The 26,503-nt window shown below is 36.3% G+C and overlaps 1 protein-coding gene across 2 annotated transcripts in view; it reads right to left on the bottom strand.

Annotated features, from left to right (window-relative positions):
• The window catches only part of DNAJC13 (DnaJ heat shock protein family (Hsp40) member C13), a 155,238-nt gene that overhangs the window by 79,281 nt on the left and 49,454 nt on the right, over nucleotides 1-26,503 (bottom strand). For both annotated transcript variants that reach the window (XM_061167595.1, XM_061167594.1), the window contains 15 exons: nucleotides 20,628-20,828; nucleotides 17,884-18,090; nucleotides 17,697-17,792; nucleotides 17,254-17,345; nucleotides 15,605-15,771; nucleotides 15,417-15,496; nucleotides 15,165-15,334; nucleotides 14,589-14,688; nucleotides 12,059-12,166; nucleotides 11,188-11,343; nucleotides 10,207-10,263; nucleotides 7,657-7,778; nucleotides 5,380-5,455; nucleotides 2,400-2,495; nucleotides 1,487-1,630 (listed from right to left, as the gene is read on the bottom strand). In XM_061167595.1, the coding sequence (XP_061023578.1) occupies nucleotides 1,487-1,630; nucleotides 2,400-2,495; nucleotides 5,380-5,455; nucleotides 7,657-7,778; nucleotides 10,207-10,263; nucleotides 11,188-11,343; nucleotides 12,059-12,166; nucleotides 14,589-14,688; nucleotides 15,165-15,334; nucleotides 15,417-15,496; nucleotides 15,605-15,771; nucleotides 17,254-17,345; nucleotides 17,697-17,792; nucleotides 17,884-18,090; nucleotides 20,628-20,828 (1,872 nt within the window). The remainder of the gene's footprint in view (nucleotides 1-1,486; nucleotides 1,631-2,399; nucleotides 2,496-5,379; nucleotides 5,456-7,656; nucleotides 7,779-10,206; nucleotides 10,264-11,187; nucleotides 11,344-12,058; nucleotides 12,167-14,588; nucleotides 14,689-15,164; nucleotides 15,335-15,416; nucleotides 15,497-15,604; nucleotides 15,772-17,253; nucleotides 17,346-17,696; nucleotides 17,793-17,883; nucleotides 18,091-20,627; nucleotides 20,829-26,503) is intronic.

The following is a 26,503-nucleotide window of genomic DNA, read 5'->3' as shown; positions in this document are numbered from 1 at the left end:
TAGCAATATTATCATGACATGTACTGCCTTTTATTATACGTACTTTTAATATTAACTTTCTTGTACATCAAAGCAACCTCAAAGGACAGGGATGAGAGGTACTGCTCTTCTTATTTTACGAAAGAGGAAAATAAAATTCTGAAAACCCTTAACTTACCGTATGGGTTAGTAAGTGACAGAACCAGGCTCAGATGTAGGTTAACCAATTCAAAGTTCAGTCTTTTTACTATCCTAGACATTCGAAAGCCTATCTATTGATTCTTTATAGTGATATGTCACTCATTCAAATTAACATTAACTCATTATGCTCATGGAGAAGGAAATGGCAACCCACTCCAGTATTCTTGCCTGGAGAATCCCAGGGACAGAGGAGCTGTCTACAGGGTCGCACAGAGTCAGACATGACTGAAGCGACTTAGCAGCAGCAGCAGCAGCAGCATTATGCTCAGGTTCTAAAGAACTGAATTTTGGTCTCAATTTCAGATAGACACATAAGATAATAATATTTCTGTTCTGGTGTACCTGATGCCTTATGTTTAGATATTCTGGAAATTCGTTAAGAAACCTATTTGTTTTTAGAAACATATTACTTTCCTTGAATAAGAAAACAGCTACCATAAATAAAGAGATGGTTCACGGGAAAGAATACAAATGTGGTCAACAAAATCTGAGATCAAGTCAACTTTTACATGAAACCTTAAACCATTTTCAACCACTGTACATTCCATCTTAGACAGAAGGATGAACATTACTGGATGAGGTTCTCTAGCACATACTACACCCGGAAGAATGAAACAAACTGTTTCAGATCTGACCGTGATTTGAGGAATAATGAAATTTAAGTACACACAGTAAATTTAACAACGTTAACCTTATTTTCAAAATATTTGCCTCAAAAAAGCTAAACAAGAAGGGCAATTTTATTTGAATAGAAAACAAAACAAAGTTCAAAGAAGGAAGGAAAAAGATATATATGAATTTAGAAGTATGGAAACTGTTAAGTCACAGAAGAAAAATTAAGAATGGAAAGTGAAAGTGGCAGTTGCTCAGTCATGTTCGACTCTTTGTGACCCCATGGACTAGAGCCTGCCAGGCTCCACTGTCATGGACCCGAGCCCACCAGACTCCTCTGTCCATGAATTCTTTAAGCAAGAATACTGAAGTGGGTTGCCATGCTCTTCTCCAGGGGATCTTTCCAACCCAGGGATTGAACCCAGGTCTCCTGCACTGCAGGCAGATTCTTTACATTCTGAGCTACCAGGGAAGCCCAAGAGTGCAATTTTATACTAAATAATTAAAATCCTAACCACTGATTCATAAAACTATTAATTACGAAGAATTTATATAAAATATAATCAGAACTAGGTGATATTTCTTCAGGTGTTTCGTCAAAAGTATCTGACTACCATCTCTATGAACAGTGACAACTGAAGTAACCTAGGATACAGGGAAGTCTTAGAAGTTCAGAAGAAGATTTCATTGTTACCTCTTTTTGTGCAATGCCCATTCTATCCCTCCAGTGCATTAAGACAAGATCCACTTTTTCTTTGGCAAATTTTTCAACTTCTTTAGCAGCTTTTCCAGCTAGTCTTTGCCACTCTGGAACTTTATTAAATTTTCCATACTGATCCTATTAAATAATGTTGAATTCGATTACAGTCCTATATTTGTGAATTTATTTTAAAAATATAATTAGAGTGAGTCACACCATTTTACACGATTAAACAAATAGTCAGAAAAACAAACAAACAAACTAAACAGTGGAAAAACAAAGTGAACATTTCCACAACATATTATATATTTTGTCCAAGGAAGCTTAACTTTTCTATTTTTCAAGATGAATACTTTTAGAGGGATAGCAAGATATTAAGTGGGAGATGGGTGCAGACAGAGAAATGAGGTGAAGAAAGGAAACAAACACATTCAAATTGTTATTATATGACATCATTACAACAGCATATCTTGAAAGGCGTTAAGTAATTTTCTCAAAGATAGCCAACAGTAATAATTAAGACTGCTTTGTAAAGGAAAAAAGCCATACCTAGATTAATTTTTTCAGTGTTAGCCTCTTTCACCATTTATCAATTATATATTATGTGTTTTTACTTTATACATTTGAAACAAATTTTTTAAAAATCCATTATTTAATGTGCCTATATGCTGAGTTAGAGGAAAAAATACAAGATTATTACTATTCATAAAATTAGATTCCGGTGATAACTGCTTAATTCTAAAGATTATAGAACTGTACACTAAAAATAGGTAAAATTTTGGGGATGTAAATTTTACTTCAATCAAGTTTTGAACGGTAATTACTTAAAGGAACACTACTATTTAAGAGTGTTTCACAAAAGAGTACTCTTTCATACTGAAAAAACACTTAGGACAAGGATATTTACCATTGCTATTTTCACATTATCTCTAACGTGCATCCTATCAGTATCCTTCTCAGGAACTGGATCAGAGCTGTCCAAATACGCCAGCAAGCCTGGGGGCTAAAAACAACAAGAAAAAACAAGATATACAATCCATTTTCAAAACAACTGCACACACAAAATCTAGCCTTCAAACACCAAATAATTTAACACGATAATTTAGCTGGAAAGGGCGAATTTAATTCAGACGATCATTGTATCTACTACTGTGGGCAAGAATCCCTTAGAAGCAATGGAGTAGCCCTAACAGTCAACAAAAGCGTTTGAAATGCAGTACTTGGGTGCAATCTCAAAAACAACAGAATAATCTCTGTTCGTTTCCAAGGCAAACCATTCAATACCACAGTTATCCAAGTATATGCCCCAACCACTAATGCCAAAAAGGCTGAACGGTTCTATGAAGACTTACAAGACCTTCTAGACTTAACACCAAAAAAAAAACAAGCAGGGCAAAGGCTATAGAGTTTGCCAAGAGAATGCACGGGTCACAGCAAACACCCTCTTCCAACAATATAGAGACGATTCTACACATGGACATCACCAGATGGTCAATACCAAAATCAGATTGATTATATTCTTTGCAGCCAAAGATGGAGAAGCTCTATACAGTCAGCAAAACAAGACCAGGAGCTGACTGTGGCTCAGATGAATTCCCTATTGCAAAATTCAGACTTAAATTGAAGTAGGGAAAACCACTAGACCACTCAGATTTGACCTAAATCAAATCTCTTATGATTATACAGTAGAAGTGACAAATAGATTCAAGGGATCAGATTTGACAGAGTGCCTGAAGAACTATGGATGGAGGTTCGTGACACTGTACAGGCGGCAGTGATCAAAACCATCCCCAAGAAAAAGAAATGCGAAAAGGCAAAATGGTTGTCTGAGGAGGCCTCACAAATAGCTGAGAAAATAAGCAAAGGCAAAGGCAAAGGAGAAAAGGAAAGATACACCCATCTGAATGCAGAGTTCCAAAGAATAGCAAGAAGAGATAAGAAAGCCTTCCTCAGTGATCAATGCAAGAAATAGAGGAAAACAACAGAATGGGTAAGACTAGAGAGCTCTTCAAAAAAAATAAGAGATACCAAGGGAACATTTCATGCAAAGATGGACACAATAAAGGACAGAAATGGTATGGACCTAACAGAAAAAGAAGACACTAAAAAGAGGTGGCAAGAAGACACAAAAGAACTATATAAAAAGTGTCTTCATGACCCATATAATGATGATGGTGTGACACTCACCTAGAGCCAGACATCCTGGAGTGTGAAGTCAAGTGGGCCTCAGGAAGCTTTACCACAAACAAAGCTAGTGGAGGTGATGGAATTCCAGTTGAGCTATTTCAAATCCTAAAAGATGATGCTGCGAAAGTGCTGCACTCAATATGCCAGCAAATTTGGAAAACTCAGCAGTGGCCACAGGACTGGAAAAGGTCAGTTTTCATTCCAATCCCAAAGAAAGGCAATGACAAAGAAAGTTCAAACTACCATACAATTGCCCTCATTTCACACACTAGTAAAGTAATGCTCAAAATTCTCCAAGCCAGGCTTCAACAGTACATAAACTGTGAACTTCCAGATGTTCAAGCTTGATTTACAAAAAGCAGAGGAACCAGAGTTCAAATTGCTAACATCTGATGGATCATCAGAAAAAATAAGGGAGTTCCAGAAAAACATCTACTTCTGCTTTATTGACTATGCCAAAGTCTTTTGACTGTGAGGATCACAACAAACTGTGGAAAATTCTATAAGAGATGGGAATACCAGACCACCTCATCTGCCCCCTGAGAAATCTGTATGCAGGTCAAGAAGCAATAGCTAGAACCGGACAGGAACAACAGATTGGTTCCAAATTGGGAAAGGAGTATGTCAAGGCTGTATATTGTCACCTGCTTATTAAACTTATATGCAGAGTACATCATGCAAAATATGTCAGGCTGGGTGAAGTACAAGCTGGAATCAAGATTGCCAGGAGCAATATCAATAACCTCAGATACGCAGATGACACCACCCTTATGGCACAAAGGGCAGAAGAACTAAAGAGTCTCTCGATGAAAGTGAAAAAGGAAAGTGAAAAAGTTGGCTTAAAACTCAACTTTCAGAAAACTAAGCTCATGGCATCCAGTCCCATCACTTCATGGCAAAGAGATGGGGAAAAAGTGGAAACAGTGACAGACTTTATTTCCTTGGGCTTCAAAATTACTGTGGATGATGACTGCAGCCATGAAATTAAGACGCCGGCTCCTTGGAAGAAAAGTTATGACCAACCTAGACAGCATATTAAAAAGCAGAGACATTACTTTGCCAACAAAGGTCCATCTAGTCAGAGCTATATTTTTTCCAGTAGTCATGTATGGATGTGAGAGTTGGACTATAAAGAAAGCTGAGCACCGAAGAATTGATGTGTTTGAACTGTTATGTTGGAGAAGACTCTTGAGAGTCCCTTGGACTGCAAGGAGATCCAACCAGTCAATCCTAAAGGAAATCAGTCCTGAATATTCATTGGAAGGACTGATGCTAAAGCTGAAACTCCAATACTTCGGCCATCTGATGCGAAGAACTGACTCACTGGAAAAGACCCTGATGCTGGGAAAGTTTGAAGGCAGCAGAAGGGGATGACAGAGGATGAGATGGTTGGAAGGCATCACCTTCTGGATGGACATGAGTTTAAGCAAGCTTTGGGAGTTGGTGACGGAGAGGAAATCCTGGCGTGTCTCAGTTCATGGGGTCGCAAAGAGATGGACACGTCTGATCAACTGAACTGAACTGATGATTTAGCTACTGAGGATAACACTTATTATATGATAACTCCTTCAATTAGTATCTTTTATATTAAAAACAAACAGACAAACTAAAAAAAAAAAGAAACCACCCCAACCCTTAACCGTATAAATAACTTATCAATGAAATTTTATTGGGTAGGAACATATATTCAACTGACTTACCAAAATGCGTTTCAACAAGTTTGTTGCAGTTGCATTATCAGCTGTCCAGAGTCCAACTAAATGTCTACTTAGCTGTCTGAAAAAAGCAGACGTTGAGAAAGGTTTGCTGCTTTATCTCAGCTAGAACAAAAAGGAATTTTTAAGAACATATCAAGTAAGAAATAAGACTACAGTTAAAAAAAAAAAAATTGTACCTACTCAATTCTCTGTAATAACCTACATGGGAAAATAATCTAAAAAAGAGGGGATATATATATAACTGAGTCATTCTGCTGTACATGTGGATCTAACACAACAGCCTAAATCAACTATACTCCAATAAAAATTAAGGAAAAAATCATTCTGATGTTAAATACTAAAAATTAATATTTTAACTTGAGATGTATTAGTTAGTAATTCAAATACTACTAACATTTTAATATTTTCTTCAAATTAAAATGCTTCCTTGATGAACTCACCAATTTTGAATAGAGCTGATCATGAAGAGGTAAGTTCTTACCACATATTTTTAAAGACAGGGGAACAATCAGACTTGATAATATAATTAGTCTGAATTACAAGTCCTGCTATAGTGATCACATTATTCTGGAATTCTTTGGAATTCTGAACATGAGCAAAAGTCAACTATATTCTAATATATACTTCTTGGCAAGGTTAGAGATAGAAAATATTTTCAGTTTTGAAGTCTGAACAAAGACTTAAAAAGTACTTTTGAGCTAAAAGAATATTTTGATTCAAAGTGTGAATCTAAGATTCACGTTGAATCTAGGACTTAGTCATTTATTAATCTTAATCCCCATGATGATATCTGTTACCCAGACTGGAAGCTTCTCGTAACAGGGAATACATTTTATTCACCACAGACCCTTCTATGCTTTGGTAGGGATTCAACTGCCATTTGCAATAAGAATGAGGATGAATCCTGTGAGGGGAATGACCAAATAACCACTTAGGGGCATTTATGTTACACTACCAGAAGAAAGCAGTTTAATAAGAAAACCCAAACTGTGCTTTGTTCTGACACCAAAAAAACAAAAATCACTACTAAAACTGTTCACTGTATGTCTTCTCCGGAAGCCTATTAACATATTGAAGTAATAACACATAATTTCCTTCACTGGCATTTGCTAAGTATTGTATCAATGATTCCTAAAAAGATTTTAATTAGAGATAAGAGGTAACATTTTATAGCAGCAATTTATAAAAGATAAAGCAACGCAAATGATAAATAGTATTTCTATTATAATTTGACAGTTTTTCAATATTGTTACTGATCACAGTGGGGAATGCAACTGATTAAACTGATTAATAAAAAGGAAAACAAACAGGAAAGGGCTAACATGGGGGTTTAATGGAATAAGATATTAAATAGTCTCTACTATGTAATATCTTAGCAAATATATAAGGCAGTACATCAAGGAAATAACCTTCTTTTTATATCTTTTTGTTTTCACAGGCAACACTGAAGACTACTTCTATGACTAGTATTTTCAAGTAAGGGATGCAGATAGCTTCTCATAATAGTAAAAACAGAAAACTACTGGCAGAGCAGCATACTACAGTAGCCAATAACCAAACATAGGTGATAAATGAAATTTATATTTCTATAATAAAGTAAGCATAAGTCATCAATTTACACTATTATTTTAAAAAGCCAAAAAGAACATGATTAAAATATTACATCAGGAATTATAAAGAAAAATGAAAAGAGCTGGAATTCATATGGCAGGGAGTAAACAGATTTGTGTGTTTCCTCTTATTTGAAGGATTTTTGTAAAAAAAGATGATTTGCCTAAGGGAAAATTGTTTAACTGCAAGAGATTTAGGATAGGCTTGATTAGGTAAGGCTGGCTAGATACTGAAGTTTTCTTTATTCTTAGAGTACCTAACAGACCAAAGTTATTTAAAAATCACTAGATGGGTCAGCTACATACAGGATAGCCAGGAAGAAATATATGGAGAAAAGCCTTGGGGACATGTGGTTCTAGTTCCATAAGCTACAAAGCACTCTTTTCCATGTTCCAGTCCCATGACTATGCAGTGTAGAGCTTGATGAGCAGAGAGTGGGGGGAAAAAAGCAGCTTTATTTTTTTCCTCCCCAGTTATGCAGGGACGGGGACAATGATCTTTGGGTACAATCTTTCCATAAGGAAAGGACAAGAACTAGGTGAATCAAAAGAAAATGAAACATTTGTATAATCCAAACACTCTGTTTTATGTAATATCTAAACCCCTTCTCTAAACAAGTTAACTGACAGCAAATTAAATTTAACCTACCTATTTGTAAGCATCCTTTGATCTGAGCTTATGGTAAACATCGCAGTATGCAAGTGTCGAGGTAAGGCACCTTCACTTAGGGCAAGCTCCTGCATTTTTGTAGCAATTTCTTTGTCACCTTCCTTTGGAAAAAGGGTAAGATGATCCCTAAAGCAACAATCTAAAGCAAGCTATTTTAATTTTGTTAATTTTACATCTCTAGATAAAATAATTATTCAGTATACAATACAATAAAAATTAAATATGCAACTCCAATTATCCAAAAATAACATAGGTGAATAATAGTATAAGTCATTTAAAAATATTATTTGCCTCTGGAATAAGGTTTTAATGTTCCAAGATATAGTTGCCTCATGAATTATACATTGCTTAACTTTAAAATTAGGTTCATTCCTTGAGTATATATCAGCCAATAAAGGGGAGAGGTGACTTACAGAAATCAGTAATTCCTACCAAAGGCATCTGCAAACCTGCTTGCTCTTGTTGGTAAAGATATATTCACTTTTATGGTGAATACAATTCTTTATTTTTTTTAAAAAAGAATGATGTGATGTGAGGTAGTTCTTTCTATTCTGATTTCACTCTGCTTATTTAGACTTACTTTTACAAAAGGGTAGGATAGATAGGACTACTAACCAAAGATAAACAAAGCTATGAATTCAAGCACTGTGATATTTAAGATGTGTGAAAAAGTAAAAATACAATGCTACTGAAAAAAAGTACAAGTATATAGTATAACTGAAGATTCAGAAGTATACAAATGTACATGCAGTATGAATATGTACATATATCATTTGATACAAATGTAGTATGTATTTAAATATACATACTATGTATATAAATATACATAGTATGTATATGTACATATATAATTTTGAACATGGTCTGAGAGGAAATTCACCAGAAAACTAACAGCTCTTGTCTCCTATTATCTTAGAGGTAAACATTTAATTTCCCAACATGAGTGTAAGGTGATGAAGGTGATTTATTTGTTCCTTGTGTTTTTTCTGAAAAACCCAATACTTTAAACTTAAAAAGATCATACACTGCTTTCACAATCAGAAAATAGCAACTTAAGATACCTGCCAGGATCTTGTTGTGAATTAAAAAAGCCTTCCTTACACAGACACTGCTCTAATAACTGGCTAGGAATCTGACACCTGTGGCTTGTACTGAAGTCAAAATGGCCTTTGGTTATATCTGGCACTCATTAAAAATCTCTGAATGAATGGTAATATATTAATGGATCAAATCTAGGAAGACTCTTTGGTATGGTCTCATGGTCCTAACTGTCCTTGGCAACTTCAAGCTCTGTGAGAGATGTGGCACTTACTTTGGAAGCTAATATTAAGCATAGAACCCATTAGCTAAAGGGAGACAATTCACTTTTATTTCACGTATACACTAAAACTTCAAATAAACTTTGATGTTCCAACCAATCTAAGTCTATATACAATTTTCAATAAGTGTTTAAGAGTATACTAATACTGTGCTTATTATTTAGCTACTTGTTATATTTATGAACTATAATGGCAGAGTTTTTTGACAAAAGGAACACTTTTACATTTTATCCAATTATGACAACAAAAGTACATAAAAATTCAAAAGCCATTAGACTGATACTGTAAACATCTAGCATGTAAGTTCATATTCATAGCCACAATCTCATCTTCTAAAAAATATCTATCTATCTATCTATACAAAGTTGCTCAGTTGTATCTGACTCTTTGCGACCCCAAGGATTGCAGCCTGCCAGGTTCCTCTATCCATGGAATTCTCCAGGTAAGAATACTGGAGTGGGTACCCATTCCCTTCTCCAGGGGATCTTCCCAATTGAGGGATCGAGCCTAGATCACCCACAGGGCAGGTGGCTTCTTCACCATCTGAGCCACCAGGGAAGCCCAAGTAAACTGGAGTGGGTAGCCTGTCCCTTCTCCAGGGGATTTTCCCAACCCAGGAATCGAACTGGGGTCTCCTACATTGCAAGCGGATTCTTTTTACCACCTGAGCTACCAGGTGAGCCCCAGAAAAAACACATAAGGCTAAAGCAACTATCCTGGAGAAGCAAGAGCTCACGTCCAACAATATCATGTCCTGATCTCTGGGGTTTAAATACATACGCAGGTTAGCATAAGGAACTTTTTGTTACAATATTTATTTAATACTACTTGGCTATAAACTAACTCCATTAACAGATTTCCATACAGACTTAGTACCTGAACGAAGTTTCAATACCATCACCACTACCATCCCCAAAAGACAGGAAGAGAGAAAGAATGCTAACTTTTCTTTTAAAATAAAACAAATAATGGAGGACCAGAAAAATTCATTTGCTCTAAATCTACTTACTTAAGAACTTTAAATTCTTAGTTTATTATTGAAGGATTGTTGTTGCAACTAGTTTAAAAGTAATATAAAGACTTAAAATTACTTTTCTTATCCAGAAATGCTGCATATTTCCCACAAAAGACTGAAAGTAACTTTGTCAGCCCAAGTTAAAATAGCCAATCAACATTCAAGTAAGTTGAACTTTCAAAATTGTTTTCTCACCTCTATTATTGCCTTCATAACCAATCCAGCTCCCTTTATAATTGCCATGGAAGGATGCTTTAAAACAGGGAGAAAAAAGTATCACAGAATAAAAGAGCTTTATTCCAACATATTTAGGGGTTACTCTTAAGAGGGATACACAGTTTTACGCAAGGTATTAAGCCATAAAATTGAAAGTGAAACCCTTTCACCCTTTAAGCCATAAAATTAGTAAAAAGCTACTAGTCAGTTCACAGTCTGGTTTAAAAATTTTAGGTATTCTTACAATAGAGCTTTACAGATACAGAAAACAAAGAGTTTACATAAGTAGAAGCAGCTAGCACTAATGTGAATAATTATATATATTCTACTTATTAGAATGATAAATATCAAATAATTATGATATATTTTTTTTATTAGTTGGAGGCTAATTACTTCACAACATTTCAATGGGTTTTGTCATACATTGATATGAATCAGCCATAGAGTTATACGTATTCCCCATCCCGATCCCCCCTCCCACCTCCCTCTCCATCCAATTCCTCTAGGTCTTCCCAGTGCACCATAATTATGATATTAAAATAGCAGAAATAGACATTTATAAATATAAATATCATATACACACATGTACATAATAAACATGATGGCATTATATGAAATAAATGTTTTCAATTGCCAATAAATGGCCCTGCTAAAGCTCACCTTAAAATTTGGAAATTTATAAAGAAAAGAGAACTTCGAGTTGACCACGGGAAAAAAATCAGTTTTTCACTACTTTTAAGATGGAAAAGAAGGGCAACAGAATCAAATATTGATCAAAAGCCATCAATAGAGCTCTACGTGAAACACCAAGAAATCAGTGAAATATTCTAATACGATAACATACTAGGCTATATTCATTTAGATTACCACAGAAGCACACATATATTATTTTAAAAACAAACTGACCGAAAAGTGGTTCTCTCGGATTAGTTGTTACCTGATGAAAGTGTAAGCTCTCACCTGAAAGAGTTTAAAGAGTGTTCTTCCATTGGATGCTACCATCTCCAAGAGCATATCAAACTGCTGCCCTTCTGTTGTCTCACTATATGGAGCACACAGGGCAAAAGTAAGGAAGTCCAAGAGTGAACTAATAACTAGGGCACCAGTCCCATGATCCTGAAACAAAGCAACATATTACCTTGGCTTAGCACAGAGAGCTTCACTTAAAACACAGCTAATAATGGGGATTTTCTGTTATCCTATTATCTTAGAGGTAAACATTTAATTTCCCAACATGAGTTTTAAAGTGCTCTCAACATAAGTACTACTTGAAGCAGTACTTGTTTTACTAATGTAGTATATCCAGTGCTTATCTTATCTCAAAAAGAAAAGTTAAAATTCAGTCAGATTTCAAGAGACTAACCAAGACTCCTCAAACATGTATAACTAATGTTAATGTATATTTGTATAAAAGGCAATCTTGGATAACACCTGCAAAGCTCTGGCAATCTGTTCATATTCCTTTTACGTATTATAGACTGCCCATCTCCAAAACTGTTAACCAGTGATTGAGGAATAAAGATTTTATTAGCCTTTTTTAAAGCAAATTATTTCATAATGACATTTTTAAAGCAAACAGAAGAGCAAAAATCTGGGATATAACTAAAAAGTTAAAGGCTTTGCAATTTATCCTTTCCTAAATAATTAAGTAGTCTTAAGACACTATTTTACAGTAATAAAATAAGTAAGTGAGCAAGCTGAACTGTAACCAATACTGAAATGAGAGCCACAATTTAAAACAAAACAGAATAAAAACTGTCCATGTTGTACTTCCAGAACATCTTCAATCTGTATGGTATCACTCATTAAGACAAACTTAACTTTAACTCACCACATGGGAATTAAATTTCTCCAGTAAGTTTTCCAGAAACTTCTTTGAAGAGAGAAGAGAAGCTTTGTTTAGCTGTTCTTGTCTTAAATCATAGTCATCATGCATGGGCTATTGATTAAAAACAGTGATAAATTCATAAGCAGTTGCATCACATAAAAGTTATTTATAAAGAGTACTCACTGAACACTGAAAGAGCTAAAAACCACATCCTTTAAGGCAGAAGGGAAACTTGTAGAAGGGAAACTTGTGATAAGATAAGCCAGCAGAAGTGATGACTTCTCCTGGGTCTGATGAGACTGTAGATAATCTGCCTAACAAGTAAGGGTAGATAGTACTGCACAGGGTACTTTTGAGAGAATAAGTCATAGATCTCCCTCTTAAAAAGCAAATAACACCCATTCTGTCTCCCCCAATTTTATAATATAAATTTGAAATGATAAACTTAGCATTTTAAAATAAGTATTAAAATTAGCAGCAAATACTTCCTTGTCTCAAGATGATTCTCTTTTGACAACTGGAATAAACTAAGAGCCTAAAAAGGATTCCAGCATGACAGTTAGGAGTAAAGATCAAATTCTAATTCTGCTACTGACTATAGCCAACCTTAGACAGTTACATTATTTTAACTCTCTCAATTTCATTTTCCTCAGCTATAAAGATGGAATAAAAATACTAATCTTATTGGACTATTATGAAGCTCAAATGAGATAATTCATGCAAAATTATTTCACACTACTATTATGTTTTGTTCTAGTTTTTCCACTAATTCTTTTTTTTTTTTTTCCATTTATTTTTATTAGTTGGAGGCTAATTACTTTACAATATTGTAGTGGGTTTTGTCATACATTGACATGAATCAGCCATGGATTTACATGTATTCCCCATCCCGATCCCCCTCCCACCTCCACTAATTCTTTTTAAAATTAATTTATGTACTTTTGTCTGTTCTGGGTTTTTCATTGTTGTGCACAGGCTTTCTCTAGTTGTAGCAAGTGGGGGGCTACTTTCTACTTGTGGTACACAGGCTTCTCATCATGGTGGCTTCTCTTGTTGTGGAGCACTGGCTTGAGGGAGCATGGACTTCCGTAGTTGTGGCTTGCAGGCTCCAGAGAGTGTGGGGTTCAGTAACTGTAGAGCACAGACTTGGCTGCCCTGTGGCAGCTAAGCAGAATCTTCCCTTACCAAGGATTGAACTGGGTCCACTGCATTGGCAAGTGAATTCTTAACCACTAGATCACCAGGGAAGTCCTTCACTAATTCTGTAATGGAATTATTTTTAATAAAGATAATAAAATCCACTTTGGGGAATAAATGCAAGGTTTTATACAAGTGATTTTATACAAGGTTTTATACAAGGGCTTCCCTGCTGGCTCAGACAGTAAAGAATCCGCCTGCGATGCAGGAGGCCTGGGTTCATCTTCTGGGTTGGGAAGATCCCCTGAAGGAGGAAATGGCTACCCACCCCAGTATTCTTGCCTGGAGAATCCCATGGACAGCAGAGCCTGACGGACTACAGTCCATGGGGTCGCAGAGAGCCAGACACAACAGACACAGCCAGACACAACAGAGCACATTCAAGTGATTACTTATGCTTAATGTATACCACTAAGTCTGCCTAAAATACTTACTATAAGGAACATATACTATACACAAAATTGAAATAAACCAAAAATGTCCAAGTTTTACAGCTTTCTCCCTACAACAACTGTCAGCAAGTTAGAGTTTTACCTCTCAAACAGCTTTCAAATGTGCCTTCTTTAGTCCATCCTACTTCAGCATTTCGTTTCTCACATGATAATTTGCTCTCCGTGCCTCTAACTTGACCTCTCATCTATACTTCACATACCATCCATGAATTTTCTAAAATTCCAGAACTGACATGTTACCACTCTTCTGTTGAAAAAATCAGTTTTCTTTACTATAAAGCATACAAAACTAGCTTCCTTGATACAAAAGGCTTTTTATGATGGTCTCTGCACACATCTCTAGCTGTACTCCTAAACCTGTGTGCCCCCATTCATACGTCATGATCCAGTCATATTCAATTATTTTTCGCTTCCCAAATAAACTTTTGCATATGCTAATTATTCTGCCTTAGGAAAGTCTTCTCACAACTAGAAAATATCTACCTGCCCTTTAAGATTCAGATCAAGTGTAACATATTCCATAAAGACTAACCTAGAACTCTTTATCTTCTCATCACAAAACCAGAATCAAGTGCTGCTTTTTAGGGATCCCATGGCCCCTACTATGTATACAATTATATACACATGCCTACCTTACTAGACTGCCAGCAATTTCAGGGAAGGAATTTGTCTTAACATCTTGGTATTTCTTTTTGTAATCAGCACAGTGCCTAGTTTATAGGCTGTGCTAAACAAATATTTATTTGAATAAGTAAATAACTGTAAGAGCAAGTTAGGAAATACAGAAACATTAAATTTAGTTGAAACAATAAAATCTAGGTTTGTGGAAATTTAAATCATCAGTCACTTAGAATCAGTTTCCTTGAGAAAAAACCAGTACTTACACACATGAGGGCACAGAGCATATCAACAGCTGCATGGATTACTCCATTGTTGCTCCTCTTGAGTGCTTTTACTACCTTCACTCCAAGACGCTCCCGAAACCTCATGGAATAAAACAACAGCATATAGTAGCAACACCAGAGCATCATTCTATTATTTTATTATAAAAATATAACATAGTAAGCTATTTTAAGTTTCTACTACATTACTACAGCAATTACATATTCTGAATCCCATATCTAGAACATAACAGTCTTCATAATTTTTTTCCTTTGGCGGGGGCGGGGGGGGGGGGGGGTTGAAAGTTGATTAAAGCTAAAAGGCTTGAATCTGAACTTCCCATTCAAATTCACTGAAACAAGAGTCAGTAATATCATGGGTGAATGTATAAGCAAAAGTCAGCAATATCATTTCCATTCATTCATCTTGCTTTTTTATATCTCATGAATAGAAACTATTATATTACCATATTAAAAAGTAACAAGTTTAATCAGATATAAAGAGGTAAATTTGTTGATTATTTGCTATTTTGAGTTTTTCAAATTCTCATTAAAAAAAAAAAAATTAAGGCAACTTACTTTGGAAGCTGAGTAAAAGCTAGAAAACCAGCTTTGGAAGCCACAAGCCTCCTCACAGCCTGGAACTGACTTTCAAGTTCTGCATTTGAAGCAACAACATCCCCTTCTTGGGACAATAATGCCGTTATGGCATTATTGATCAGTTTTTCTTTGTTTTCTGAGAAGAGACCCTAGGTGAGGAAGAGTATTTCAAAAAAGTTTCTACACCAAAAATTAATGACAATGAACAAATTATGATACAATTTATCTTACATCCTGTGTCACTGCATGCAGAACTCCACTATATGAAATGTTAGCGTTGAACCTGAATACAGCATCTGCAAAGTTGCCATCTGTAAGGAAATGAATGATTCAAAACGATTTAGAGGTCTGCACTGTTATTTCTTATTTATTGTTAAGTAGATGGATGGAAATGAAATTATAGTTAAATCAATACTTACTTGGAGGTGTAGCCAAGAATCTGAGATGAAGGCTCTCTACCTCCTCATCGACAGGCATGCTGAGTAACCCCCATCGCTGACCTTTATGAGTTGATGTCATTTTCACACAAACATCTCTGTTACCAGAGGCTCTTACTCCATCCAGCAAACTTGCTAATAAGGAATCTCTAAGCAAAGTTAAAAATAAAAAGGTTTTAGGATTGATAATCTAAGGAGATTTTCATTTAGAAAGCAGCATAGGCCCTTTAGAAGGTAACCTGCTCTGGGGGGCACCCTGGGTACAAGGGAAGTCCTAAAGAGAAGTGGCAGGAGAGAACCTGACATTCCAATACTAGTCCTTCACTTTCCTGTTTGATATCATGTACAAGCTACTAAAGGAATGAATTGTTAACATTTTCCTCTTGTTTTCTAATTTTAAGATTATCTTTAACAGTTTTACTGAGAGATAACTTAAAAATCACAAAAGTCATTCAATTAAAATGTAGAGTCTGGTAATGTTTCATAGATTTATACAATTGTACAATAATTACCAGAATCCAGTTTTTATACATTTCCATCACCCCAAAAAGTTTCCTTGTGCCCATTTGCAAAAAACTCCCTAACCCCAGGCAACCATTTATCTGCTTCTTTCTCTACAGTTTTACTTATTCAAGAAACTTCATCAACAGACTAAAAAGACAAGCCACAAGTTGGGAGTAAATATTTATAAAAGACATATCTGATAAATGACCATTACCCAAAATACACTAAGAACTCTTAAAATTCAACAATAAAAAGAATAACCCAATAAAAAAACAATCCTGCAGCCTGGGTGGGAGGAGGGTGTGGGGGAGAATGGATACATGTATATGTATGGCTGAGTCCCTTTGCTGTCCACCTGAAACAATCACAACTTTGTTACCTGGCTATACCCCAAAACAAAATTAAAGTGGGAAAAAAAAAAAAGGAAAAAAAAATGATCCAAAGTCCTTTATGACGCTTTACATCATATGACATCAGGAAAATGCTAACTAAAACAAGGTACCACGACATTAGTGTTAGAATGGCCAAATCTGAAATGCGACACCACCAAACGCTGATAAGGATGTGGAGCGACAGGAACGCTCATTCACTGCTGGCTGGAATGCACAATGGTACAGCCACTTTAGGAATACAGTTTGGCAGTTTCTTACATCTTATAAAACTCAACAAACTCTTACCATATGCTCCAGTGACTACCTTCCTTTGTAGTCACCTAAAGGAGTTTAAAACACACCCACACAAAACCTGCATACAGGTTCAGCTGTTTTACCATGTGGTGTTTGCTGCACTGAGTGTATTTTTATCAAAGGAACTGGCTACCATTATTCAAACATTTAAGAGTGAAAGTGAAAGGTATTATTTTTTAAATACTTAAAAAGTGTAAGTTTCAGAAACATACTTTATTTTCCATCCTTTGATTTAATACCAAGTAACCATTTTTATATACTCTTAGAAACTTGAAAACTAAATGAAGGATATTTTAAATATGCAACAAAATAAAGTTGTCTTTTTCTTCATCATAATTTTAAAGTTCTAGATAAAATTTATCTTTGTTTTTCCTCTTTGATGAAGCACTCTGCCTTGCACATACTAAGATCTCAAAAACCAGATGAATTTAAAAAAAATACCTCTCTGTTGAGGAGTATTTCCGTATTTGGCCTTTTATAAATTCAATGGTAAAAAGCTGTGGATTTTCTGAGTCACAAACTAACGCAAACACCTAAGGAACACAAGAAACAAGTTCCATGAAAGATGTTAATTTTATGGTATTCCATTAGAAAACTACACATCATTTAGTTGACAAAAGTCAATGTTTAAAAACGTAACTTGCTTATAATATCAGAATTTAAGAGCTGCTTAAAAGTCTCATTCAAGTTTTCATATAATAAAGTTTTCATTATATACCTGAAAAACAAATATTGCAATATTCATTGTTCTAAGATCAATACATACAATGAAAAATACAGATTGTTTCCTATTCTTTAGGCATAAAAAATATTAAAACGGAAAGAAAATGATTCTAATATATCAACAGGAAGAAATCTCATTTAAACTATTAACTGAAACTTACTTCTCCTAAGGGCTTCAATGTTGCAATATTATAGGTTGCTGGATCACGTTCTACTAAACATGTTTCTGTAAGCGCTAGAATTCTTTTTACAGGTTCCTTCAAACAAAATCAACATATATTAAAAAATTATTGAAAAAAAATGTCAAAATCAGATGAACAAATTTTGACTTTTAACATATGAGCGTACCGAATGTCTAGGTGATATCTTCTGGACTATAAACTCTGCTAAAGATGTGATGGATTCATCAGTGCTGTATTTGCCAAATCGAAGATTCAAATATTGCTCAAATTCTAAAGGTTCTTTTCTGATCCGCAATGAAATACCTATATAGTTGCCAGCATGATCTATTGCACTTTTGATAATTTCTTCTCTTTGCTCTGATGCAAATAAATGCTGCATAAATTTTGAAATTTAAAATGTTAGGGTTGAAATAATTAAAGTATGACCATAGTGAATCAACTCATAGGAAAGTGCCTGAAAGAGAAATTCTAGGAGAAAAAAAGGTAGATCTTATCAGAAGTAAATAAGCAGTATGTTGTGGCTGATTATTAAATTAAAATCAAAGTCTGAAATATAAAGCCTTGAAAATAATCACTGAAAGGAAACTATCTCATAAATTCTCGGAGTCTGGTTCTCATCCCTGTGTGGAAAATACCACTCTGGGGCTTCAAAAGAGGCCCCAGGGAACCCAGCCAAGTCCAATGGAGGTGCTGGGTACTACGGTGGACAGAATTCCAGTTTCAACTAAGATAGCTCTGACTTAATCTGTTTTTATACAATGGGCTTTCTTGCAAGATTATCTTAAAAAATGCTTAAATGCTCACCAAGTCACTGGCCTATGAATATTACAAACCAATCTCCAGAGTGTATTAAGGATAAGGTATGGCTACTTGCATGTGGTACCTGGAAGCCAAAAATGCCGTGAAGGGCAGGATAGGAGAATCCCACAAGAAAGACCTGTCCTGCCCAGAATGCCATGAACTACCCTGTTGAGAAACATTGGATCAGATCATGTTTTAAAACCTGATTTCATTTCCAACAGCTTATCTCAGTCACTATGGATGCAGAAGGTATCAGTTTCTTGAATGAATCTGTCATGGTCTCATACCTGTAGTGAATTGACTTATTTTAGCTAGTGTTTTTTAAAAGGCAGATAGTATGCTTAGCCTCCTGCAACTCAAATGGTGGTCCAAGGACCAGTAAAGTCAGCACCATCTGTGAGCCCGTTAGATGTATAGCATCTCAGTTCCAACCTCAATCCTATGGAATCAAAATCTGAGACTGAACAAGATGCCCCAGCTGATCTGTATACACCTTCAACTCTGAGGCACGCTGCCACATACAATACTATGAATAAAAGTGTTCCCAAACTTGCCTGAATGTTCAGCTCCATTCCGGAGTTTTAAAAAATTGCCATTGCTAGGCCTCCCATTATATTAATTGACTCAGTATCTTCAGAAAATGAGCCAAAGGCACAGTGGCCTTAAAAAAACTCTCTAGGTGATTACAATGTGAAGCCAAGTTATACCCATGGATCTATACATTAAGATTACCAAGTTTGATGTCACCTGTCATTTAATAAAAGTAGCATATGTGAAAAAAATTAAATTAAAACTGCTTGATGCCAACAAGCAATAAAACATGTTGGTAATTGAGGACTGTCACAATTCTTATCTTTAATGTTTACCTTATGCATTGGAAGACTTGATGAATTAATGTGATTCTGTTAAGATCTGTGAAGCCATATTACTATAATTAGATATGTTTTCCACCAAGAGGTTAATCATTATAAACTTCTACCACCCAGGGAAGAGACAAACCTTTGGGCAGGACTATGACAGGAGGTTTTAGGCTGCTTCAGGGTAGGAAAAGGAACTAATTTTCTCTTGGATCATTCATCTTTTGGGTCTAGACTCAGCGATAACAAAATGCCCATAGGCACATTCCTAGATGAGGGACACTAGGATGGTACCCATCATCTGGGTAGAGTGAGAATGGGACAAGGCCTATAACTGAAGAAGCTAACATGTTTTGTCAATCAGATCGTTCACCCCATCCATCATTCTCTTTTCTTTTTGCTACACTTAGCCTCTTGTATATCCAAAAGACTTGCCCTGTTTCTGCTATCCAGGGATGGAAAATTTGTCTACAGAACACTAAATCTCGGGAGTAGTGTTCCCAGGATACTAAGGTAGCTATAGGATTTAAAATCTCAAGAGAAAGGACTCTGAGAGTAAGTTCAGCTGAGCCTTTCCATCTGGACACTCTAATGCTCATTTTTGAGGTATGGGGTTTAATCAAGAAAGGCAGATGTTTCTTATAAAAAAAAAATGGTAATAATTTAAAGCTCTGTTTCTACTGCCAATTAACAAACAGGGTCTCAGCACCTTAAGGGGTTTCTGCTGTGCCCCCAAATTTACATGTAACTCAGAATTTTAAGACAAAAACATGCGATGAACTCCAAATTTGAAGTTTCAAAGCCTATTCAGATTTCAGATTACAAATAGCTGGACAAAGGAAAGAAAACTATAAAAAAAAAGAGATTTTAACATAACTTTTTTTTTTAAACATAACTTTTCAAAGAAAATTTAGAAACTTTCAAGTAAGACATTAATACTAATGAAAATAAAACTGTAATCAGTTTATTTAACATTAAACTACATACTGTGCTAAGCATTTTACATAAAGTATCTCATTTGATCAAAAAAATAAAAACAAAAACCTAAGACATACACATATTATTCTCCACATTTTAGAGAGCTGCAAATTGAAATTCAAGCTGACATCTCTCTGATACCAAAGCCTGCACTCAAAATACCATACTTCCTTCCAGAGGACTCAAAGGAAATTTCAAAATTAAGTGTAAAAACTCAGCTTTCCTTCAAATAGTCATGTCTCTTTTAAAATAACTTTTTAAAAACACTACTTACCAATCTACTAAATCCTCCATAAAGTATACAAAACCCTCCTTGATAATCAGAGAGATCTACAAAGCCTTCAATATTTCTATAGTCATAGGAACAGAGGACTCTGTTTGTTGCAGGGTTAATTTGGTCAAAGCCTCCTGGTGTTACTTCCAAAATGACAGGTTTTCTTGTATCACTCCAGTGATGCTTATAGCAGTTATATCTCTACAGAGAAAAATAATAATACTTTTAAATTCATATTTAAGGTTACCATAAAACATCATTACATTTAATGTATCACCCATTGCAGGAAAAAAAAAAAAATCTAAATATTGTAAATATTTAGAGCTACTATCCAAATTGCTAAAGACATTTTTACTTTGGTCATTTGGAGGTTTATGTTTATTCAATTAAATATGTTTAGGCTAACTAAAGACAGTATCAGTATCAGTTGAGCTGTTCAGTCGTGTCCGACTCTTTGCAACCCCCATAGACTGCAGCACACCAGGCCTCCATGTCCATTACCAACTGCAGGAGTCTACCCAAACCCATGTCCATTGATTCGGTGATGCCATCCAACCTTCTCATCCTCTGTTGTCCCCTTCTCCTCCTGCCCTTAACCCTTCCCAGCATCAGGGTCTTCTCAACTGAGTTAGCTCTTCGTATCAGGTGACCAAAGGATTGGAGTTTCAGCTTCAACATCAAGCCCTCCAATGAACACCCAGGACTGATCTCCTTTAGGATGGACTGGTTGGATCTCCTTGTAGTCCAAGGGACTCTCAAGAGTCTTCTCCAACACCACAGTTCAAAAGCATCAATTATTTGGTGCTCAGCTTTCTTTATAGTCCAACTCTCACATTCATACATGACCACTGGAAAAACCATAGCCTTGACTAGATGGATCTTGGTTGACAAAGTAATGTCTCTGCTTTTTAATATGCTGTCTAGGTTGGTCATAACTTTCCTTCCAAGGAATAAGCGTCTTTTAATTTCATGGCTGCAATCAACATCTGCAGTAATCTTGGAGCCCCCCAAAAATAAAGTCAGCCACTGTTTCCATGGTTTTCCCATCTATTTGCCATGAAGTGATGGCACCAGATGCCATGATCTTAGTTTTCTGAACGTTGAGCTTTAAGCAAACTTTTTCACTCTCCTCGTTCACTTTCACCAAGAGGCTCTTTAGTTCTTCTTCACTTTCTGCCATAAGGGTGGTGTCTGCATATCTGAGGTTATTTATATTTCTCCCGGCAATCTTGATTCCAGCTTGTGCTTCTTCCAGCCCAGCATTTTTCATGATGTACTCTGCATATAAGTTAAATAAGCAGGGTGACAATATACAGCCTTGATGTAATCCTTTTCCTATTTGGAACCAGTCTGTTGTTCCATGTCCAGTTCTAACTGTTGCTTCCTGACCTGCATACAGGTTTCTCAAGAGGCAGGTCAGGAGGTTTGGTACTCCCATCTCCTTCAGAATTTTCCACAGTTTATTGTGATCCACACAGTCAAAGGCTTTGGCATAGTCAATAAAGCAGAAATAGATGTGTTTCTGAACTCCCTTGCTTTTTTCTGGTTCCCCTGCCTTTTCTAAAACCTTCATGAACATCTGGAAGTTCACGGTTCATGTACTGAAGAAGACTGGCTTGGAGAATTTTGAGCATTCTTTGGCATTGCCTTTCTTTGGGATTGGAATGAAAACTGATTTTTTCCAGTCCTGCAGCTACTGCTGGGTTTTCCAAATTTGCTGGTATATTGAGTGCAGCACTCTCACAGCATCATCTTTTAGGATTTGAAATAGCTCAACTGGAATTCCATCACCTCCACTAGCTTTGTTTGCAGTGATGCTTCCTAAGGCCCACTTGACTTCACACTCCAGGATGCCTGACTCTAGGTGAGTGTGAGTGATCACACCACCATGATTATCTGGGTTGTGAAGAACTTTTTTGTACAGTTCTTCTGTGTATTCTTCCCACCTCTTCTTAATATGTTCAGCTTCTGTTAGGTCCATACCATCTCTGTCCTTTATTGAGACCATCTTTGCATGAAATGTTCCCTTGGTATCTCTAATTTTCTTCAAAAGATCTCTAGTCTTTCCCATTCTATTGTTTTCCCCTATTTATTTGCAGTGATCACTGAGGAAGTCTTTCTTATCTCTCCGTGCTATTCCTTGGAACTCTCCATTTAAATGGGTATATCCTTTGCTTTTCGCTTCTCTTCTTTTCACAGCTACTTGTAAGGCCTCCTCAGACAGCCATTTTGCCTTTTTGAATTTCTGTTTCGTGGGGATGGTCTTGATTCCTGTCTCCTGTACAAAGTCATGAACCTCTGTCCATAGTTCATCAGACACTCTATCAGATCTAGTCCCTTAAATCTATTTCTGACTGTCACGGTATAATCATAAGGGATTTGATTTAGCTCATACCTGAATGGTCTAGTGGTTTTCCCTACTTTCTTCAGTTTAAGTCTGAATTTGGCAATAAGGAGTTCATGATCTGAGCCACAGTCAGCTCCTGGTCTTGTTTTTGCTGACTGTATAGAGCATCTCCATCTTTGGCTGCAAAGAATATAATCAATCTGATTTCGGTGTTGGCCATCTGGTGATGTCCATGTGTAGAGTCTTCTCTAGTGTTGTTGGAAGAGCGTATTTGCTATGACCAGTGCGTTCTCTTGGCAAAACTCTATTAGCCTTTGCCCTGCTAGGCTCATTCTGTACTCCAAGGCCATATTTGCCTGTTACTCCAGCTGTTTCTTGACTTCCTACTTTTGCATTCCAGTCCCCTATAACGAAAAGGACATCCTTTTTGGGTGTTAGTTCTAAAAGGTCTTGTAGGTCTTCATAAAACTGTTCTACTTCAGCTTCTTCAGTGTTACTGGTCAGGGCATAGACTTGGATTACCGTGATATTGAATGGTTTGACATGGAAATGAAAAGAGATCATTCTGTCGTTTTTGAGACTGCATCCAAGTACTGCATTTCGGACTCTTTTGTTGACCATGATGGCTACTCCATTTCTTCTACTGGATTCCTGCCCACAGTAGTAGATATAATCGTCATCTGAGTTAAATTCACCCATTCCAGTCCATCTCAGTTCGCTGATTCCTAGAAAGTTGATGTTCACTCTTGCCATATCCTGTTTGACCACTTCCAATTTGCCTTGATTCATGGACCTAACATTCCAGGTTCTTATGCAATATTGCTCTTTACAGCATTGGATCTTGCTTCTATTCTATCACCAGTCCCATCCACAACTGGGTGTTGCTTTAACTCCACCCCTTCATTCTTTCTGCAGTTATTTCTCCACTGATCTCCAGTAGCAATATTAGGCACCTACAGACCTGGGGAGTTCATCTTTCAGTGTCCTATCTTTTTGCCTTTTCATACTGTTCATTCTAACAGAATGTGGTCCACTGGAGAAGGGAATGACAAACCATTTCAGTATTCTTGCCTTAAGAACCCCATGAACAGTATGAAAATACAGTATATCCTTTTAAAATTAACAAAGGTTTGAGTTGTGAAACAGTTTTAAGTCACCCGCATGCAAATCTTAAGGGAAATCTTAAATAGAAGTTACTTTGAAGGAGTTCCACTGGAGAAAATATTTCAACTTTTGTTGATGGATTCTTTTAATCAAGTTAGATACGGTAAAGAGATAAGTGACATTTCAGGGCTGATAGGGTATTTAATTTAAACAACCCAAGCTAGTTCAATATATCAATGTAGATATTTTTCTTGTTGTTGTTCAGTCGCTCAGTCGTGTCTGACTCTGCGACCCCATGGACTGCAGCAAGTCAGGCTTCTCTGTCCTCCACTATCTCCTGGAGTTTGTTCAAATTCATATCCACTGAGTTGGTGATGCTATCTAACCACCTCAGGCTCAGCTGCTCCCTTCTCCTCTTGCCTTCAATCTTTTCCAGCATCAAGGTCTTTTCCAATGAGTCCACTCGTCACATCAGGTGGCCAAAGTATTAGAGATTCAGCATCAGTCTTTCCAACATTCCAATATTCAGGGTTGATTTCCTTTAGGATTGACTGATTTGATCTCCTTGCTGTCCAAGGCACTCTCAAGAGTTTTCTCCAGCATCATAATACAAAAGCATCTGTTCTTCAGTGCTCAGCCTTTGCTATGGTCAAACTCTCACCTCCCTACATGACTATTGGAAAAACCACAGCTTTGGCTATATGGACCAACGTCACTTTGTTGGCAAAGTGACGTCTCTCCTTTACAATATGCATTCTAGGTTTGTTAAAGATTTCCTTACAAGGAACAAGCATCTTTTAATTTCACTGCACAAGTCATCGCCTACAGTGATTTTAGAGCCCAAGAAAATAAAATCTGTCACCACTTCTATTTTTTCACCTTCTATTTGTCATGAAGTGATGTAGATTTTTTTTTTATACACACAAAAAAGCTGAAGCCTCAGTTTAACTGTAGGCTTTTCTAAATACACACCACTGGGAAGTCATCTTTAGAAGTTTGATCACATTAGCAAGTAAAATTTGATTTAAATAACTGGTGCTAATCGTGTTTGACTCTTTGCCACCTCATCAACTGGAGCCTGACAGGCTCCTCTGTCAGTGGGGTTCTCAAGGCCAGAATACTGGAGTAGGTTGCCATTTCCCTCTCTAGCAGTCTTCCCAATCCATGGATCTAACCCACATCTCCTATGTCTCCTACATTGGCAAGCAGTTTTTTACCACTAGCACTGTCTGGGAAACTCTATTTAGACAACATTCCTTTATAAATTAAAGAACTTACTATCAGAAATAATTACAAGGGTGAATATCCATTTACTCCCCAGTTTTATTCTTAGAAAAAAATATTTAGTTGAGGCGGATAACCAAAATGATGTGTACAGAGAAACTGAAAATAAAGGCAAAATGAGGCCAAGAGAAAACAGGATAACAAAATGTCAGATGTGAAATGAACATTCCCTTGTTGACCCAAAAACTCCATAAAGTTCTCTACCCATCAATATGAAGTGGAATGCATGGTCAGTTACATGATTCTTGAGGTAAAAATAAACTGGTTGCTGCTCAAAAATACAACTACTTTCTAATACTAAAATGGCAGAGAAATTCTCTTGCATGTGTTCAGAAAACAGAGTAAGACATTAGATAATAAATATCTCTACCTCCCAACATTAAACCCAGCAATGAGGCTCATAGAATCATATCCATCAATCCCCTCAGCATTACTAAGCTATGGCATCATGCACATGACAGTTTCATAAAAGGAATTCTGCAGAAAGACCAAAGGGCCTGCATTAACCCAAGAATATATTTAAAGCCTTGATTCTGAACTAAAGGATGGAGCAGTACCACACCTTTCCAGCAGAAGTGGGTCACAAAATTTGGTGGGAAGGGAGGTCACAAAAGTTGGTGCTTTTCCCAACTATGCTGGTTTACATGTCTCAGCCCACTCTGCAGGATATTCTCCATTCTTTCAGAAGGTAATCAACTGTAAAGCAGTGAGATTTGCCAAGAAAACAAATCACTGTCCTTCAGGATTGTGGCGGCCAAGACAGTCTTAAGAGAACCTGATTTAAGAGTGTATCTAGGAGCAATGGGAAGCCTAAGGCCAAATTCAAATTATATAAAACTGCTGCCCTTTGGGCTATCTTCTAGGGATACTGTTTCCACCAGAAAGTTTGAAAAATATTAAGTTGCTGAAGTTAACATATATAAAAGGGAACTTATAACAAAATCTATAACTATGCTTTAGGAAGCAGTTGTTTTCCAAATAGATGAGCTATACAGAAAACTTACCTACTAACATAATTAAAATAAGTGTACTAAATTATGATTTATAGAAATGTGATTGTGGCTTATCATGTATATGTAGCAAGGAGCTCACCAAAAATCATTAAGCTACTTTAAATGGCTCCTGGCAACCAAGCATTTGC

Source organism: Dama dama, chromosome 19, assembly GCF_033118175.1.
Source record: "Dama dama isolate Ldn47 chromosome 19, ASM3311817v1, whole genome shotgun sequence".
NCBI lineage: Eukaryota > Metazoa > Chordata > Mammalia > Artiodactyla > Cervidae > Dama > Dama dama.
Note: the sequence above shows the minus strand (reverse complement) of the source record. Positions and strands in the feature narration are given on the sequence as shown.